Source organism: Aquarana catesbeiana, linkage group LG08 (genome assembly GCF_042186555.1).
Source record: "Aquarana catesbeiana isolate 2022-GZ linkage group LG08, ASM4218655v1, whole genome shotgun sequence".
In the NCBI taxonomy this organism is placed as follows: Eukaryota; Metazoa; Chordata; class Amphibia; order Anura; family Ranidae; genus Aquarana; species Aquarana catesbeiana.
The window spans coordinates 29,968,313-29,988,025 of NC_133331.1; the positions used below are offsets into that span (position 1 = coordinate 29,968,313).

Consider the following 19,713-nt stretch of genomic DNA (forward strand, 5'->3'; position numbering starts at 1 on the left):
TTGTCAGTGCAGCTTTGCCCCAGTGCAGCTTTGCCGCAGTGCAGCCTTGCCCCAGTGTTCGCCGTGATCGCCACTGACATACACAGCTGTGTGTAAATTCAAATATGGCGCCGAGACTGCAGTGACTCGGCGGAGCGGAGATACACATACCCGAGAGTCCTCGGCTTTATTCAGCGCTGCTCACAGTCACGCCCTATGTGTATATGTATGTATGTGTATGTGTATATAATATATATATTTATATAACACAGCCTGATGTTGTGTTTTTTTTTTTTTTTCCTAGGCCTAGTGATGAAACCCATCCTCAAGTGAAGGCTGATGGATATGTGGACAACCTGGCCCAGGCTGTGGACATCCTACTGGCCTCTGGAGGAGCTGGTCACTAACCTTCTGGCAACTTATGTTCTAGCATTAGGCTACTTTCACACTAAGGCAGGCCATACATGGGCATACACGGGTCGAATTTCGAAAGAATTTTCTTACGAAAATCTTATCTAAGAATTTTCGTTCGTATTTCGCACCATTAGTGAGCTGCAGCAACAGCCGATTTTCGTGCGGCCATCGAATTTGAGTTAATCGGACTTGTTGGAAATTTTTTTTGAAAAACGAACAATTTTTTAATCAATGATGGGAGTATCGTGCGAGAAATGTAATCGAAAAAGAAATGCGCATGTGCAAGAAAAGAAAATTCCCAGAAAGAAAAGAAGATTCCCGGCCACGAAAGTTATTTTCTGTAGCAACATGAGGTGATATTGAAGGCTTGGTTGGTCGAATTTTCGAAATCAATGGTGGCATCATCGGATCACAAAACGCACAAATTTTCTGATTTTCAAAGGAAAATTCTTTTGAAATTCGACCCGTGTGTGGCCAGCCTAAGGCACTTTACAGGCATTTTAGCGCTAAAAATAGCGCCTGTAAAGCGCCTCTCCAGTGTGAAAGGACTCGGCCCTTCACACTGGAGAGGCGCTTTACAGGCGCTATTTTTAGTGCTACAATGCCTGTAAAGTGCCTTAGGCTGGCCACACACGGGTCGAATTTCAAAATAATTTTCTTTTGAAAATCAGAAAATATGTGCGTTTTGTGATCCGATGGTGCCACCATTGATTTCGAGTGGTGTGCTTGCGGGACGTTAAAAAAAAAAAAAAGAAAAAAAAAGGCAAGCAGCATCTTTGGGGCGGTTTAGGAGCAGTGAATACAACGCTCCTAAAACGCCCCTGCCCATTGACATGAATGGGCACCGCTGGCAAAGCGATTCAGCAGCGGTGCTTTGCGGGTGCTATTAACCCCTTCTTCGGCCGCTAGCGGGGGTTAAAGAAAAGTGCCGCTAAAACTAGCGGTGCTTTACCGCCGACGCCCCCTGCCCCCCCCACCACCGCCTCAGTGTGAAAGTGCCCTAAGTGACTCCATATGGCTTCAAATGTCACCACTGGAGGATATCATTAGGACTAATCATTTTATACTTGAATAAACAAAGCCATATATGACATAACTAATAGGATACCTGACAGGGAGTGTAGTACAATTAAAACTAATGGCCGGACACTTTGGCCTTTTTTCGGGAGACGAGATGTTTTTGGAATCTCAGAAGATGTTAGAAATGTGAAACCTTCAAACATCCAGCCATCTGCAAGAAAAAAGAACTTGCATAGGACTGGATACATTTTAGATTTAAAGTGAACACAACTTCATCTTATACACTAAGCTAAGTGAAAATTAACTTTGCATAGAAAACATGATTTTTTTTTTTTTTTTTTTCCTTTAGCGAATGAACCTCATTGTCCTCAATGAACAGGTTAAGGTGCAAAAACAGTATTGGAAGCTGCAAAAACTGAACCAAGAACTAGTGTTATCACCTGCCCAGTGCAGTGTGACAGGGTATGTGAATCACAAGCCTAGCTGAACAGATCTACAAATCATTTGGCAGGTTAAGCAGGGGGCTGTCTCACCACTTGCATTGATTTGTCTAAATAAAATTTGTCCCTTATGCTCTCCACCAATACCACCATGTACCTGCTCTCCCCTTGTCGATGAGATATAGGGGCTGATTTACTAAAGCTGGGGCACACAGAATCTGGTGCGGCTGTGCATGGTAGCCAACCGGCTTCTAACTTCCGCTTGTTCAGTTAAGCTTTGGCAATAAAACCTGGAAGCTGATTGGTTTCTAGGCAGAGCTGCACCAGATTTTGCACTCTCCAGTTTTAGTAAATAACCCCCATAGTTTCTAAGATTGCAAGCTATGGCAGAGATTTCTCCACTTCGTATTATTTTCCTGTTGTCTCTCTTCTGTAAAGATGTCCAGACAGGCACTTGTCTTACACAGACTTTATTTTTCTACCTGTCCTTAAAGAGGAACTGCAGTCTGCTCACATAATTTGTAATAAATAACATCTTTGCCATTCTGAAGCTTCTCTTCAACCACTTTGGATATTATTTTATATATACTGTGATTCTGTACTTGCCAAATCTCCCTTCACTGAGTCTGGCTGCAACCATTTTTAACTGTGGGCAGCTGAAGCTGCTGCCCGTTCACTTCCTGGATTTACACAGACACCTCCAGTTCTGCAGCTCTCATTGGCCCTCTTATGACTCATCCCCCCTCCCTTCCTGGCAAACACTCACGAGAGAAAGAGAGCTGTGCATGATGTCATAAGCCTAGGCTAATGATCAGACAAGAAACAGGAAGTGGGCTGTATAAGGTATTTACTGGCAGAAAAAAAAATGTTTTACTATCCAAAGTTAAAACAACAACAAGGGCAGAAGATTTAATAGATGGAAAGTTGAAAAAATGACTGAAGTTTCTGCTTTAACTATATCACTGCACCATTTGGACCTTTTAGTGATGTTCTTCTTAAAGCGAAGTTCCACCCAAAAATGGGTTGGTGACCCCCTCATATGCCACATTTGGCATGTAATTTTTTTTTGGGGGGGGGGGGCGGGTACCCTGTTTTTACAGGCTCCCACTTCCTCCCCTGGCACCACGGTGCCGGAAGGAAGATCACCTCTCCCCCCTCCCTCCCTGTAATCCCAGAAGATTGCCCGGCCATTCACAGCACGCAGCGCAGCTCGCGTATGAGCAGTGCGAGCCCGGCTGTGAAGCCACAGTTGGGCGCCCACAGTTATGCCCCGTACACACGGTCGGATTTTCCAACGGAAAATGTGTGATGGGACCTTGTTGTCGGAAATTCCGACCGTGTGTGGGCTCCATCACACGTTTTCCGACACACAAAGTTTGAGAGCAGGCTATAAAATTTTCCGACAACAAAATCCGTTGTCGGAATTTCCGATCGTGTGTACACAAATCCGACGCACAAAGTGCCACGCATGCTCAGAATAAATAAAGAGACGAAAGCTATTGGCCACTGCCCCGTTTATAGTCCCGACGTACGTGTTTTACGTCACCGCGTTTAGAACGATCGGATTTTCCGAACACTTTGTGTGACCGTGTGTATGCAAGACAAGTTTGAGCCAACATCCGTCGGAAAAAATCCTAGGATTTTGTTGTCGGAATGTCCGAACAAAGTCCGACCGTGTGTACGGGGCATTAGAATGCCAGCAGAGAGGAGGGGAAGAGGAGCGGGGCTTTGTGCGCCCGCATCGCTGGACCGTGGGACACGTGTCTGATTATTAAAAGTCAGCAGCTACACTTTTTGTAGATGCTGACTTTTAAATGGGTGGAACTCCACTTTAACTTGGTCCACGAGGTAATGCAGGGTAAATGCAGTGTTCTTTTTTTCTCAGTGAAAGGGACGGATTGGCAGCCACTCACACAGAGTTATAAAGAGACCAAAAATCTCTCTGGTCACAAGTGCATCTTTCAGTCTAAAGCACCCTTTCTCAACATTTTTAACATGGCGGAACCCTTGAAATTTTCTGGGCTCGGGGAACCCTTGTTAATAATTACTATATCTACAGCTGATGGTACATTAGTGTGATGATCAGTGAAAAGAATGCTCCTTACATTTGTGGTAATTGGGAAGAATCCCCTCTTACAGATAGCTAACAAGATTATTGGTGTCGGTGGTTACTTATCTAAGAGGCAGAACTTGCCCATTGCTCAAGGAACCCCTTAGCAATCTCTAGGACAGGGTTTCTCGACCAGGGTTCTGTGGAACCCTTATGCCGCGTACACACGAGCGGACTTTACCTCAGACTTTTCCCGGCGGACTTTTCGATGGACTTTCCGAATGATCAGACTTGCCTACACACGATCAACCAAAGTCCGAAGAATTCGTACGTGATGACATACGACCGGTATAAACAAGGGAGTTCATAGCCAGTAGCCAATAGCTGCCCTAGTGTGGGTTTTTGTCCGTCGAACTAGCATACAGACGAGCGGACTTTTCGACCGGACTCGAGTCCGTCGGATAGATTTGAAACATGTTTCAAATCTAAGTCTGACAAACTTTTGAGAAAACAAAGTCCGCTGGAGCCCACACATGATCGAATTGTCCGACGAAATCCGGTACACCGGACCAAGTATGCCGTAAAGTCCGCTCGTGTGTACGCGGCATTAGGGTTTCCCCAGAGGTTGCTAGGTGTTCCTTAGGCCAGTGGTCATCAACTCCAGTCCTCAGGACCCACTAACAGGCCAGGTTTGCAAGATAACTGAAATACATGACGGGTGATATCATTTGCTGCTCAGTGATTGCCGTATTCTAGTCTGTATCTCCCCAAGGTAATACATAAAACCTGGCCTGTTAGTGGGCCCTGAGGACAGGGTTGGTGACCACTGCCTTAGGCATTAAGCGATTTCTGCCTCTCAAATGAGTAACCACTGACACCAATTATATTTGTAGCAAAAGTAAGGAGCATTCTTGGGCTTCATGTCAACAGGATGTTTGAAAACCTCTTCTGAATGCTGGAACTTGACAGTTAGGGCCCTTTCACACTGGGACGGCGTCGGCGGTAAAGCGCCGCTATTGTAAGTGGCGCTTTACTGTTGGTATTCGGCTGCTAGCGGGGCGGTTTTACCCCCCGCTAACGGCTGAGAAAGAGTTAAAAACCACCGGAAAGCGCCTCTGTAGAGGCGCTTTGCCAGCAGTATAGCCGCGCTGTCCCATTGATTTCAATGGGCAGGAGCGGTATACACTCCGCTCCTTCACCGCTCCGAAGATGCTGCTAGCAGGACTTTTTTTCCCTTCATGCTAGCGCACCGCTCCAGTGTGAAAGCCCTCGGGGCTTTCACACTGGAGAGACAGCAGCGGCTGTTTCCGGTCGGTTTGCAGGCGCTATTATTAGCGCAATAGCGCCTGCAAACCGCCCCAGTGTGAAAGGGCCCTTAGTAACTGATGGGTAAAAACGTGCCGCGTTTATGAGCATTTGCGTTTAGGAGCATTTTTTAAAGCCAACCTCAGTAGACCCTGCCAAATGCACGCAATGCATGAAAAACAAGTAGTATTAACTATTTCATCTCGCTCTCTTCCCCACTTACTCTTGCAACCAACAACAAGGGTTCTAGAAAGTATGTTTTCCACATTGTAAATGGTCAGAAATATTTCCCCATTGATAATGCCTATAAACGAAAATGCTTATAAATGTGGGTTACCGTGTTTAGACGCGTTTGCAAGCATTTGGCATTTCAAATGCCACTAAACTACCGTCCTGAACGCGATTTATCTGCTTGAAAAAAAAATGCTTCTGACCCTACTATAAACCCCTGAGTGCACATGTACCCATAAGATAACATGGAGGAGAGTTTAGGGGCTGCTAAAAAAAAAAAAAATACACCCAACTGCTCCCAAACGTCCGTTTACCAGCTGCAGTGTACATGAGGCCTTACTACTGATCATCAAACTAATATACTATGAGCTGTAAATATAATAATTATTAGCAGGGGTTCCCTGGAGACAAAATGTTATATCAAGGGTTCCTCCATGTTAAAAAAGGTTGAGAAAGGCTGCTCTAGAGGCACCATATGGTTCCAAAGATTGAGAAGGGCTGCTCTAGAGGAACCGTATGCACCTATGTGAACCGAGCCTCATAGGAGTTTAACCATTGCCCATTTTATACAAAACAAAATAAAGTGCGGGCTGTATACTTTAACCATAAAGCTTTAGACCCCTTTCACACTGGGGCGCTTTTCAGGCGTTTTAGCGCTAAAAATAGTGCCTGAAAAGCACCTCTCAAAAAAAGTCCTGCAAGCAGCATCCTTGGGGCGGTGCGGGAGCGTTGTATACAGGGCTTCCAAAACGCCCCTGCCCATTGAAATGAATGGCCAGCGCTGCCGAAGCGCCTGCAAAGCACTTCGGCAGCGCCACAACACGGGCGCTATTAACCCTTTCTTCGGCCACTAGCGGGGGGTTAAAAGCGCCCTGCTAGCGGCCGAAAAGCGCCGCCATAGCAGTGGTAAAGCGCCGCCCCAGTGTGAAAAGGGGTCTTAATTATAGGTGTGTGTTCTCCATCCCTGTTGGAATTTTAAAGGAAATTTGTATTGAGGGAACATGGAGTCTGACATTTGCTGACCTCTCCCTCCGAAAAGTTGCCAGTTGCCCATCTTTCATACCAATCCCATGGCTTCAGCACTTTAAGCCAAACGCGTATGCAAGGAGGTTCAGACTATAATTCTATGCAAATCAAATTTGAGTGTTTATTTTCTATCAGTTATTACGCACATATGGGGTGAACGAAGCCTGAATTTTGTAATCTGCATGATAGTCCATAGTAACCCAAAAAATATTCAAGCCAGACACAGTACCTGCAACTACAGGAGGTCAATGTGTGTGTTTTATAGAACACCAACATTTTATGCAGTGATTTACATTCTGTACAGTCACAATTCCCTGCCCTCAAAAAGCTTACAATCTAAGGTCCCTATCTCACATGCATACATACACATAATAGGGCCGATTTAGACAGGAGCCATTTAACCTACCAGCATGTCTTTGGAGTGTGGGAAGTACCTGGAAGCCCAGGGAGAACTTTCAAACTCCATGCAGATAATAAGGATGAGCTCCGGCGTGTTGGCACACTCCAGGAAGTCGGCACGGCACTGCGCTAATCAAAGGCAGTAAGACATTTCCCGAACTCTAATAGTTTTGTCCGGTGGAAGACATCACATGAACTTTTTTGTCATTTCATATGAGACCTATTAATGTTATTAATTGTCTTACCACCAGTCTACGAGAGACACATCTCCATATATATATACCAATTATTCCCCAGTTTGGGTCTTAATATTTGTACAATTAATTCCTTTTTTTTCTCTTGTGTTTATATATATTTTTTCTACACATCTATTTATATATTTCTTATCTAATTTTTGTATCCTCAGCATTTTCACATTGAGGGTTGTGGACACCCTCTATCTTCTATACACACTTTTTTATATACATTTTATATATATATGTATATTTCATATATATATTTTTCACATACATCACTTTGCACTTTTTGTCCTTCACTATAGAGGATTGTGGACACTTTCTATCTTCATTTAATATTTGCAGTTTATTTTTACTATCCAGCAGGTGCTGGAACATTGTTGATTGTATTGTATCTGACACCCTTGCACTTATCACTTTATCATTTACGTCATACTACACTATTAGTGGTCACCAATATTAATAATAATTTTGCATATGAGATAACAGCTGCACTTTCTATATTTATTGGCACTAATTAATTTATTTATGAATTAGCACTTAATTTATTTTATTTTTATGTGGGATATATAGTATTGCATTTATAGCAATTACTATTTATTGTTGTTCCCTATAATATGTCACATTGATACATCTATTACTACCATTAGATAAGCATTTTACACTAATACATCCTTTACGCACAGCGCCATTCCCTATCTCGTTATACTTATTTCCCGAACTCTGCAGCCGCACATCGGGAAAATGTCTCACTGCCTGTGATTAGCGCAGCGCCGTGCCAACTTCCTGGCGGGTTCGGCACGTGGAGTGTGCAAACACGCCCGAGCCCATCCTTAGCAGATAATAGCCTGGTCGGGAGTCAAGTTAAGGACACCAGTGCTGCAAGGCAGAAGTGCTAACCACTGTGCTCAGCAGTGGCGGCCCGTCCCCCCCCATCCATGCATCCGGCCCCCCTGATCTACATACAGGGCGCCGGACCATGGATTGCAATGGGGGGGGGGGGGTTTGAAGCACATAATTAGAGCCAGAGGCTCTAATAGGCTTCAAAAAAGTATGGGCTCGGGGCGCAGATCACTGTGCTCCGAGCCCACCCAGTTGTGTGAGAATAGCGAATGAAAGTTCGCTATTCTCACACGAATTCTACCCGCCAATCAGGAAGCGGGTCTTGAGACACAACACCCGATTGGCTGAAAGGACAGGCGATCCTCTTGGACACCTAGCGCCTAGGAGGAGGAGAGAGGAGACACATGGCGGATGCCGCCGTGCTGGAGGAGAGGACACAGGAGCGGCCGCCACCCACCACCTAGATGGGGTAATTGCTGGACCGGCAGACAGCGGGTGTGAGTGCCGCAGGCTCACCGGGGGGGGGTGTTTGTTTACTGCCCCACCCACAAAAAAAAAAAAAACACCAGCCCACTGGTTCTCAGCTAATTTACAGTTTTGTATAGAATATGTAAATGTTTGAATTTGTATAGCCTGGACACAGTTCTAATTTAAAGTGTAGTTCCACTTTTGCAGGCAAATTGGGATAACACCCACAGTACTTTATATTTATTACATGTTCCCATTATCATCGCATAACGTTAAAAAAAAATTTAAAAAATCTGGTTACCTTTGTAAATGTTTTTTTACCTCCTAATCCTCTCCCTGTTTTGTAATACAGAGGAGGGAGCTGTCAAGTAAAATTTAACATAATTACCCTGTCTATACTGTCTTCAGAGTTCTTCATTGTCGGCTGTAAACTAGATTTGGACAGTGTCTGTCCTAACAAAGGGTTAAAAAGGTGGAAACCGCCCCCCTTGTATTGTATATTAATGAGAGATAACTCTGTATGGGGACAAAAACACAGTAATTCTTAGAATCCGCCATGACACCTTCTTCTTAGTAACATCTAATAGCAAGCCATAGATGATGCCGTTTTCTTTTCCCCCCATCAACACAGTCAATGTTGATGGGGGGGGGGGGGGATCCTTCCCACAGCGCTATTGTGTTATGCCGGCAGGGAGCCTTTCCACGGGCAATAATCGTATGCAAAAAAAAAATCAGACAGGCTGGTTGATGGATCGACTTCAGTACAACCAGCCTGCCCATAGTTGGATCGAATCTTGGCCAGTCCCTGCTGAACCAGCCGCGATTTGATCTATCTACTGCCAGCTCAAAAGGTAAGAATTTTTTTTTTTACGCATGTATTGTGAATAGGAACACATAAACATATTGTGGATTTTTCTCATTTTTGACTGCAAAAGTAGAAACACACTTTAACCACTTGCTGCCCGCCCACCATCATATGACGGCGGGATGGTGCAGCTGTTATCCTGGGCCGCCGTCATATGACGTGACGGCCTGCCAGGCCCCCCCAGGGGGCGCACGCGCCGCGTCACTCGGGTTCCGGTGGGCGTGCCCGGCGGCCGCGATGTCCGCCGGGCACCCGCGATTGCCCGATAACTGAGCAGGACCATGGATCTGTGTGTGTAAACACACAGATCCACGTCCTGTCAGATGGGAGGAGACTGATGGTGTGTTCCTTGTACAGAGGAACACCGATCGGTCTCCTCCCCTTGTGAGTCCCCTCCCCCCACAGTTAGAATCACTCCCTAGGAACATTATTAACCTCTACAGCGCCCCCTCCTGGTTAACCCCTTCATTGCCAGTCACATTTATACAGTAATCAATGCATTTTTATAGCACGGATCGCTGTATAAATGTGAATGGTCCCAAAAATGTGTCAAAAGTGTCCGATATGTCCGCCGCAATATCGCAGTCACGATAAAAATCGCAGATTGCCGCCATTACTAGTAAAAAATAAAAAAAAAATAATAAAAATGCTATAAAACTATCCCCTTATTTTGTATTCGCTATAACTTTTGCGCAAACCAATAAATATACGCTTATTGCAATATTTTTTACCAAAAATATGTAGAAGAATACGTATCGGCCTAAACTGAGGAAAAAATTTGTTTAAAAAAAAAATTTGGATATTTAATATAGCAAAAAGTAAAAAATATAGTGTTTTTTTTCAAACATGTCACTCTTGTTTTGTTTATAGCGCAAGAAATAAAAACCGCAGAGGTGATCAAATACCACCAAAAGAAAGCTCTATTAGTGGGGAAAAAAGGATAAAAATTTCATTTGGGTACCGTGTTGTATGACCGTGCAATTGTTATTCAAAGTGCCACAGCGCTGAAAGCTGAAAATTGGCCTGGGCAGGAAGGGGGTGAAAATGCCCTGTATGGAAGTGGTTGAAGGGCAAAAACGCAATAAACCAAACTGTTTGCTTACTGCAAACATACAATGTTTTTCCCTTAAAGTGGTATTAAACCCAAAATCAAACGTTTATTAAAATTGCAGCGAATGGTGGGGTACCCATGCCACAGCGGGTATTAACCCCCCCCCCCGCCCGTCGTTTTTAAGCGAATGGGGCCACGCTGCAATTGACCCCCCCCCCCCTCCCAACTGCGTACAATGTGTGCAATTGCATAGTGGTGGTGCAGCATTTACAGGGTTAAAACAAGTTGTAAGGAGGCAACATATCTCCTCTTTACTGCCTCTGAAACACCTCTGAAAAGTGATCTGACCACAGATCACCTTTCAGAGGCAGTCCTTGCTGTATGTGTACACAAGCCCTTACAGGAAGTGTGTTACTGGCTGGATCACCAGGTGAAAATAAAAAGGGGAAAGAAGCCTAAAAAAAAATAAAATAAAACTAATATAGGGAATGGTAGGCTGCAATATATTTTTGGATTTATTACCGCTTTAACCTCTTCAGCCTCAGAAGTTTTGCCTTTTGAATGACCAGGCTGTTTTTTTTTTTTTTACGATTCAGCATTGCGTTGCTTTAACTGACAATTGCGCGGTCGTGCGATGCTGCACCCAAACAAAATTGACGTCCTTTTTTTCCCACAAATAGAAAAAAAAGGACCTCTGCGTTTTTTTTTTTATTTTTTGGGCTATAAACAAAAAAAGAGCGACAATTTTGAAAAAAAACACAATTTTTTAAACTTTTTGCTATAATAAATATCCACATTTAAAAAAAAAAAAAAAATCAAATTTTTTTCTCAGTTTAGGCCGATATGTATTCTTCTACATATTTTTGGTAAAAGAAAATAGCAAGCGTATATTGATTGGTTTGCACAAAAGTTATAGCATCTACAAAATAGGGGATAGATTTATAGCATTTTTATTATTATTTTTTTTTTTTTTTACTAGTAATGGCGGCGATCTGTGATTTTTATCGGGACTGCGACATTATGGCGGACACATCGGATACTTTTGACACATTTTCGGGACCATTGGCATTTATACAGCGATCAGAGCTATAAAAACGCACTGATTACTGTAAAAATGTCACTGGCAGGGAAGGGGTTAACACTAGGGGGGCGATCAAGGGGTTAAATGTGTTCCCTGTGTGTGTTTCTAACTGTAGGGGGGAGGGGACTGACCTAGAGAAAATGACAGATTGTGGTTCCTAGCTATTAGGAACACACGATTTGTCTCTTTACACACACACTTTCACGTTTTCTCACGTTTACACACACTTGCGTGTTCTGCCTCTCGTGCACGCGATCGCTCGTGGCCGGCTGTCATCGCGACCGTCAGCCACGAACATTGGCACCCCCACGCATGCGCGCCTCTGCTATCCCGATCCCACGAGCCGACGTACAGCTACGACGGCTCAGGGGATCGTGCCGACCTGCCGCAGTAAAATGACGGCGGCTGGTCGGCAAGTGGTTAAAGTGGTTATAAACTCTCTAAAAAAAAAAAAAAAACAACCTGCAAGACAAAGGCATAAGGAGCTAGTGTGCATACTAGCTCCCTATGAAATACTTACCTTAGATCGAAGCTGTTGCAGCGGTCCCCGTACACCGCTGTGACCGGCGACATCTCTCGCGGAGTTATTTCCGGGTTCGCAGGCTCCGACGCTGTGATTGGCCGGAGCCGCGATGACGTCACTCCCGCGCATGCGTGAGGGTGCCACGGGTCACGGCACAGTTACTGAAGAAACGGCACAAGTGAGCCGTTTCTTCAGTGCGCATGTGCCGATGACGTCAGCACATGCGGATACAGTGAATATCTCCTAAAGGGTGCAGGTTTAGGAGATATTCACGGTACCTACAGGGAAAGTCTTACCTGTAGTGAAAAGGGATCACAGCCACTTTAAGAAATATATTTTGCAACATTTTTAGGATACGGTGAGACCTGTAATGTTATGTCTGTCTCAGCAACTGTGAACTTATTATTCTTTTTTTCCTTTTTTGAATTTATTTCTTTATGATGTTTCATTATATGCACACAGGATATCGACTCAAAGGACCTCCGTTCACTCTGTTCCCAGTTATAGCCGATTTAATAAATTCAGCAGAACGTTTTCTTTCATCCACCAAATCTTAGGAAAGGAGGAACCTCACAGAGCAAAGTATGATTGTATTAAACATAGACTAAAAATTGAATGTGGATTTAGTTAGCTATGAAAAGGTGACATTTGGACTTCGCAGCCTGGGAAATAGGGGGCAGCCGGCAGCTATGGCAGCCCTATGCAAAGAGAAAGCTGTCCATATACATAGCAATATTCAGTCAATTGTAACCACTTTCAACCAACTTTGCTTGAAAGGATGAAGGCAATGTACCATTAACCACTTAAGGACCGGAAGGATTTACTCCCTTAACCCTTTCATGACTAAGCCTATTTTTGAAATTTGGTGTTTACAAGTTAAAATCCGTATTTTTTGCTAGAAAATTACTTAGAACCCCCAAACATTAGATATATTTTTTAGCAGAGAATCTAGAGAATAAAATGGCGATTGTTGCAATTTTTTATATCACACGGTATTTATGCAGCGGTGTTTTAAAAGCAACTTTTTGGGAAAAGGGACACTTTCATGAATTTAAAAAAAAACAATCAGTAAAGTTAGCCCAATTTTTTTCTATAATGTGAAAGATGATGTTACGCCTAGTAAATAGATACCAAACATGTCACGCTTTATAATTGCACGCATTCGTGGAATGTGGACAAACTACGGTACCTAAGAATTTCCACAGGCGACGCTTTAAATTTTTTTTACGGTTACCAGGTTAGAGTTACAGAGGAGGTCTAGTGCTATTGCTCTCGCTCCGACGATCGCGGCGATACCTCACATGTGTGATTTGGACACCGTGTACATATGCGGGCGCGACTTCCGTATGCGTTTTATTTGCTGCGCTAACTCGCGGGGACGGGGGCGCTTTTAAAAAAAAAAAAAACATTTTCTTATTTATTTTTATATTTATAAACTGTGTTAAAAAAAAATTTGATGACTTATATTGCTGTCACAAGGAATGTAAACATTTTGACAGTAATAGGTGGTGACAGGTATTCTTTATGGAGGGATCGGGGGGGTCTAAAAGACCCCCGATCCCTCCTTTGTACTTCAAAGTATTCAGATCGCCGAAAACGGCGATTCTGAATACTGGTGTATTTTTAAAAAAATCTGCGCCATTGGCATTTTTTCCCACAAATAGAACTTTCTTTTGGTGGTATTTGATCACCTCTGTAGTTTTTTATTTTTTACGCTATAAACCAGTGGTCTCCAAACTACGGCCCAGGGGCTGGATACGGCCCTTTGCTTGCCTTTATCTGGTCCTTGTGCACTATTCCACCAACTGACCCCATCAATGGGGCACTATTCCTCCCATTGAAACCAATCATGGGGCACTATTCCTCCCATTGAAATCAATCAAGGCGCACTATTCCTCCCATTAAAACCAATCATGGGGCACTATTTCTCCCATTAAAACAAAATAGGGAATAGATTTATGGCATTTTTATTATTTTTCATTTTTTTGGCACTTGTTTGGGAACCAGTGACATTACCATAGTAAACAGTGCTAAAAATATGCACTGTCATTGTACTAATGACACTGGCAGGGAAGGGGTTAACATCAGGGGGCGATCAAGGGGTTAAATGTGTTCCCTCACTGTGTGTTCTAACTGTATGGGAGATGGGCTCACTGGAACAACACACAGATCCATCTTCCTGCATAGTGTGATCTCCCCTGTCAGAACGTATATCTGCCTTGTTTACACAGACAGATCCCCGTTCTGTCACTGCGGCGAACGATCTGCTGATTGGCTCCCCTGCTGGCCAATGGGAGCACGCGCATGCCCACATATCGCTGTGTACGAGCCCGACGTACACTCACGGTGATTTGCGCAGCCGAGCCAACCTGCTGCAGTATAATGACTATAATACTATAATGAAGTATAACTAAAGGCATTTTTTTTTTAATCGTTTTGGATAGAGTGGAGATGGATTAGAACGCCTGTCAGTTTTTATTCCTGTCTGTGCCCCCTGTTAGGGAGCTTCAGCCTGTTGGGCTGTCCCCAGAAAAGTAATAGGGGTGAAAACTTCCAATGGGGACACTAGTTTCAGTGACCTGGGGGTCCCCAAGAAATTTTCTTAATTTGGAGGGATTCCTCTCACTTCCTGTTTGGCTATGGGACAGGAAGTGAAGTGATATTACCGCAATGGGACACAGATGGTGGAAAAAAAAAAATCTGACAGGGGTTATAACCCTCCCTTGCTCTATCCAAAATGAAAAAAAAAAAGTTTTGCCTATAGTTCTACTTTTCGATCCATTAGCAAAGTTCAAACAATTTTACGGATTACAATAAATTTAAAGCCCATCCTAAAATATAACATTTTTATTAAATGCACCCAAAGCATTTTTTAATCGATGAGTAAATCTCAAGTGATCTGTCACAGAGCCTCTTCTGGGACTGTGATCTTTCATTGCACACAGCTGGCTGTGTTGTTGGCGCCCCTTTTCTTGATGTCCTCACACCACTGCTGGAGTCTTCAGGGCCTGCAAGAACCTCGCTACTGGACAGCCAATGGGAGATGTTTACATTAGCAGACAGCTAAATGTTCGTCCAATGGACTCTCTCACTCAGCAATGCAGAAGAAAGGAGACTTGGCACCTGGTGCATCAGGTAATTACAGTGTGTGGGGCTTTTCATTTAGACGCCTGTCACACTGGGGCGTTTTTCAGGCGCTTTTGGGCTAAAAATAGCGCCTGAAAAAACACCTCCCTGCATCCCCAGTGTGAGAGCCCGAGTGCTTTCACACTGGGGCGGTGCGCTTGCAGGACGTTAGAAAAAGCCCTGTAAGCAGCATCTTTGGGGTGGTGGAGGAGCGATGTATACCGCACTCCTTCTCCACTTCTGCCCATTAAAAAGGAATAGGCACCGCTGCCGAAGCGCCTGCAAAGCGCTTCGGGAGCAGTGCTACATGGGCGCATTTAACCTCTTGCCGACCAGCCGTCACAGTTTTACTGCAGCAGAATTGCATGGTCGCCCTTTGGCCACTAGGGGCACGCGCGCGAGTGCCCGGCGGGCGCGATGACCGCCGGTGTTTCATCAGATTAGGCGACCCGTCAGAATGTGTAACGGAAGTGATGTTCCGTCGCCGCCATCTTGCTACACCCCGCAGTCCTTCATAGTAAGGATACACTGAGAAGGGGAAAGCGGACATCTTGTTACACCCATCGGAGTTTTGCATTTTACACTTCTTTTTAACAGTAAAGTGAGTTTATATAGTGAAATACAGTACTTAGTACTCCGTATGAATGTTTACATGTTGAATTTTAAAAGCAGCGAACTTCTGTCAGATTAGCAAACCTATGAGATAAGCAGGCTTGCCGCTGCTTTTAAAATTCAACATCTAACCCGTTAGACGGAGTTCTACTTAAACAAGGCAAACAGCAGATCTGTCAGGAAGGGAAAGAGAGATCTTGTGATTCAGCCGGCTGATCCGTCTCTCCTGTGAACAATGGGCGGGTCGCGGCGGTGTCCAATCACAGCGGGAGCGGTGCGTGTGCGCCCCCTAAATCACGTGCACAAGATCATATACAGGTACGTGATTTTGCGCAACAGGGCCCGCCCTGACGCAGTAAATGTACGTGGGGTGGTCCGGAAGCTGTTAAACCAATAAATTGATGGGTTTATTTCCACTTTAAAGTGGAAGCCTAACTATAAATACAACCCCAATTCCAAGAAGGTTGGGACCCTGTGTACAATCTGCATAAAAATCATTGCAAATCTCAAAAACCCACATTTTATTCACTATAGGAAATAGAAATCATATCAAATGTTCAATCAATCAAGTGGTTCTACAACAGCTGTCATTAAATGGCAGGTGGCGGTCTGAACACGGACCGAGCGACACTCCTGTCCAGACCATCAGGCTGCCAGTTTAGTGCCACATCTCTGCCGCTCAACAGTCATTGGTTGCTGAGACTTCGGGCGTCCCAGCAACCAATGACGTTGCGTGTGTGCCTTCCCCCTGCTGCCGACTTTCTCGCGGCTCCTGGCTCTCACTCCCTGCTGCCGACTTTCTCGCGGCTCCTGGCTCTCACTCCCTGCTGCCGACTTTCTCGCGGCTCCTGGCTCTCACTCCCTGCTACCGACTTTCTCGCGGCTCCTGGCTCTCACTGCTGGGCCGCGAGTTAAAGGAGTTGTAGAGGCAGAAGATTTTTTATCTTAATGCATTCTATGGTTTAAGATAAAAAACCTTCTGTGTGTAGCAGCCTCCCCAGCACCCCCCAATTATTTACCTGAGCCTCATCTCTCTCCAGCAAGTGTCTTAGCTAACCGTCTGGAACTCTCCTCCTGATTGCCGGAGACACAGCAGCGGCGCCATTGGCTCCCGCGGTTATCAATCAAAGTCATTTAGCCAATCAGGGGAGAGAGGGGTTGGGGCCGGATTGGGGCTCCGTGTCTGAATGGATACACAGCTGTGACTCAGCTCGGGAGCCCCCATAGCAAGCTGTTTGCTGTGGGGGCACTCGACAGAAAGGAGAGGCCAGGAGAGCCAAAGAGGGACCCGAGAAGAGGAGGATCCAGGCTGCTCTGTGCAAAACCAACTGCAAAGAGGAGGTAGGTATTAATAAAACATTATTATTATACAGGATTTATATAGCGCCAACAATTTACGCAGCTCTTTACAATACGAGGGCAGACAGTACACTTACAAACCAAATCAATACAGGAGGAATCAGAGGGCAGAGTAAGTATAACATATTTGTTATTTAAAAAAAAAAATGTTACAATCACTTTAAGGCGTGACATCACATGCGCACCCTGCCCCCTTCTGCTCGCTATCTCATGGGGCCCAGCTCTCACTCTCTGCCGGCCGCTAGGTATGGTATCTTGCAGCTCCCGACCCTGCAGCTTGCTACCTCTGCTGGCTCCAGCCCTCAAGCTTTTTGGGGTGTGGTATTTACAGGGGTACACTTTGTGTTAAGGGGCACACTGATGGGCACATTTTATACATAGCTAGTCAGGTAAAAAAAAAAAAAGACACAAGTCCATCTAGTTTAACCAATAAAAGAGAAAAAAAATCATACAATCTCATATATACAATCCTATACCCACAGTTGATCCAGATTTAGGCAAAAAAAAACTGTAAAGCATGACCCAATTTGCTAAAGCAGGGGAAAAATGTCCTTCCTGATCCCCCCGAGAGGCAATCATATGTTCCCTGGATCAACTTTACCTATATACCTTTTTTTATGTTAAGGGGCACACTGAAGGGCATATGTTATGTCAAGGGGCACACTTTGTTGTTGTTATCGTCAGGCACAGGGATGCCATGGGGGTGCTGGGTGACACAGGGTTCGGTGTCAGGCACAGGGATGCCATGGGGATGCTGGGTGACACAGGGTTCGGTGTTAGGCACAGGGATGCCATGGGGATGCTGGGTGACACAGGGTTCGGTGTCAGGCACAGGGATGCCATGGGGATGCTGGGTGACACAGGGTTCGGTGTTAGGCACAGGGATGCCATGGGGATGCTGGGTGACACAGGGTTCGGTGTCAGGCACAGGGATGCCATGGGGTTGCTGGGTGACACAGGGTTCGGTGTTAGGCACAGGGATGCCATGGGGATGCTGGGTGACACAGGATTCGGTGTCAGGCACAGGGATGCCATGGGGTTGCTGGGTGACACAAGGTTCAGTGCCAGGCACAGGGATGCCATGGGGGTGCTGGGTGGCGCAAGGTTCGGTGTCGGGCACAGAGATGCCATAGGGTTGCTGGGTGACACAGGGTTCAGTGTCAGGCACAGAGATGCCATGGGGGTGCTGGGTGACACAGGGTTCAGTGTCAGGCACAGAGATGCCATGGGGGTGCTGGGTGATGCAGGGTTCAGTGTCAGGCACAGGAATGCCATGGGGGTGCTGGGTGACACAGGGTTCGGTGTCGGGCACAGGGATGTCATGGGGGTGCTGGGTGACACAAGCTTCAGTGTCAGGCACAGAGATGCCATGGGGGTGCTGGGTGACACAAGGTTCGGTGTCGGGCACAGGGATGCCATGGGGTTGCTGGGTGACACAAGGTTCAGTGTCAGGCACAGAGATGCCATGGGGGTGCTGGGTGCAACAGGGTTCGGTGTCGGGCACAGGGATGCCATGGGGGTGCTGGGTGACACAAGGTTCAGTGTCAGGCACAGAGATGCCATGGGGGTGCTGGGTGACACAGGGTTCGGTGTCGGGCACAGGGATGCCATGGGGGTGCTGGGTGACACAAGGTTGTGTCAGGCACAGAGATGCCATGGGGGTGCTGGGTGACACAGGGTTCGGTGTCGGGCACAGGGATGCCATGGGGGTGCTGGGTGACACAAGGTTCAGTGTCAGGCACAGAGATGCCATGGGGGTGCTGGGTGACACAAGCTTCAGTGTCAGGCACAGAGATGCCACGGGGGTGCTGGGTGACACAAGGTTCGGTGTCGGGCACAGGGATGCCATGGGGGTGCTGGGTGCAACAGGGTTCGGTGTCGGGCACAGGGATGCCATGGGGGTGCTGGGTGACACAAGGTTCAGTGCCAGGCACAGAGATGCCATGGGGGTGCTGGGTGACACAGGGTTCGGTGTCGGGCACAGGGATGCCATGGGGGTGCTGGGTGACACAAGGTTCAGTGTCAGGCACAGGGATGCCATGGGGGTGCTGGGTGACACAGGGTTCGGTGTCGGGCACAGGGATGCCATGGGGGTGCTGGGTGACACAAGGTTCAGTGCCAGGCACAGAGATGCCATGGGGGTGCTGGGTGACACAGGGTTCGGTGTCGGGCACAGGGATGCCATGGGGGTGCTGGGTGACACAAGGTTCAGTGTCAGGCACAGGGATGCCATGGGGGTGCTGGGTGACACAGGGTTCGGTGTCGGGCACAGGGATGCCATGGGGGTGCTGGGTGACACAAGGTTCAGTGTCAGGCACAGAGATGCCATGGGGGTGCTGGGTGACACAGGGTTCGGTGTCGGGCACAGGGATGCCATGGGGGTGCTGGGTGACACAAGGTTCAGTGTCAGGCACAGGGATGCCATGGGGGTGCTGGGTGACACAGGGTTCGGTGTCGGGCACAGGGATGCCATGGGGGTGCTGGGTGACACAGGGTTCGGTGTCGGGCACAGGGATGCCATGGGGGTGCTGGGTGACACAAGGTTCAGTGTCAGGCACAGGGATGCCATGGGGGTGCTGGGTGACACAGGGTTCGGTGTCGGACACAGGGTTCGGTGTCGGGCACAGGGATGCCATGGGGGTGCTGGGTGACACAAGGTTCAGTGTCAGGCACCCTGTGTTACTC

General features: G+C 46.4%; 1 protein-coding gene and 1 long non-coding RNA gene across 2 annotated transcripts in view; one reads left to right on the top strand and one right to left on the bottom strand.

Annotated features, from left to right (window-relative positions):
- The window catches only part of LHPP (phospholysine phosphohistidine inorganic pyrophosphate phosphatase), a 39,980-nt gene extending 39,257 nt beyond the window's left edge, over positions 1–723 (top strand). The window contains exon 7 of the mRNA XM_073595654.1: positions 284–723. Coding sequence (XP_073451755.1) covers positions 284–386 — 103 coding nt within the window. The 3' untranslated portion in view covers positions 387–723. The remainder of the gene's footprint in view (positions 1–283) is intronic.
- Positions 1–19,713, bottom strand: part of LOC141105670 (uncharacterized) — a 40,901-nt gene that overhangs the window by 8,032 nt on the left and 13,156 nt on the right. The gene's annotated exons all lie outside the window — the stretch shown is intronic.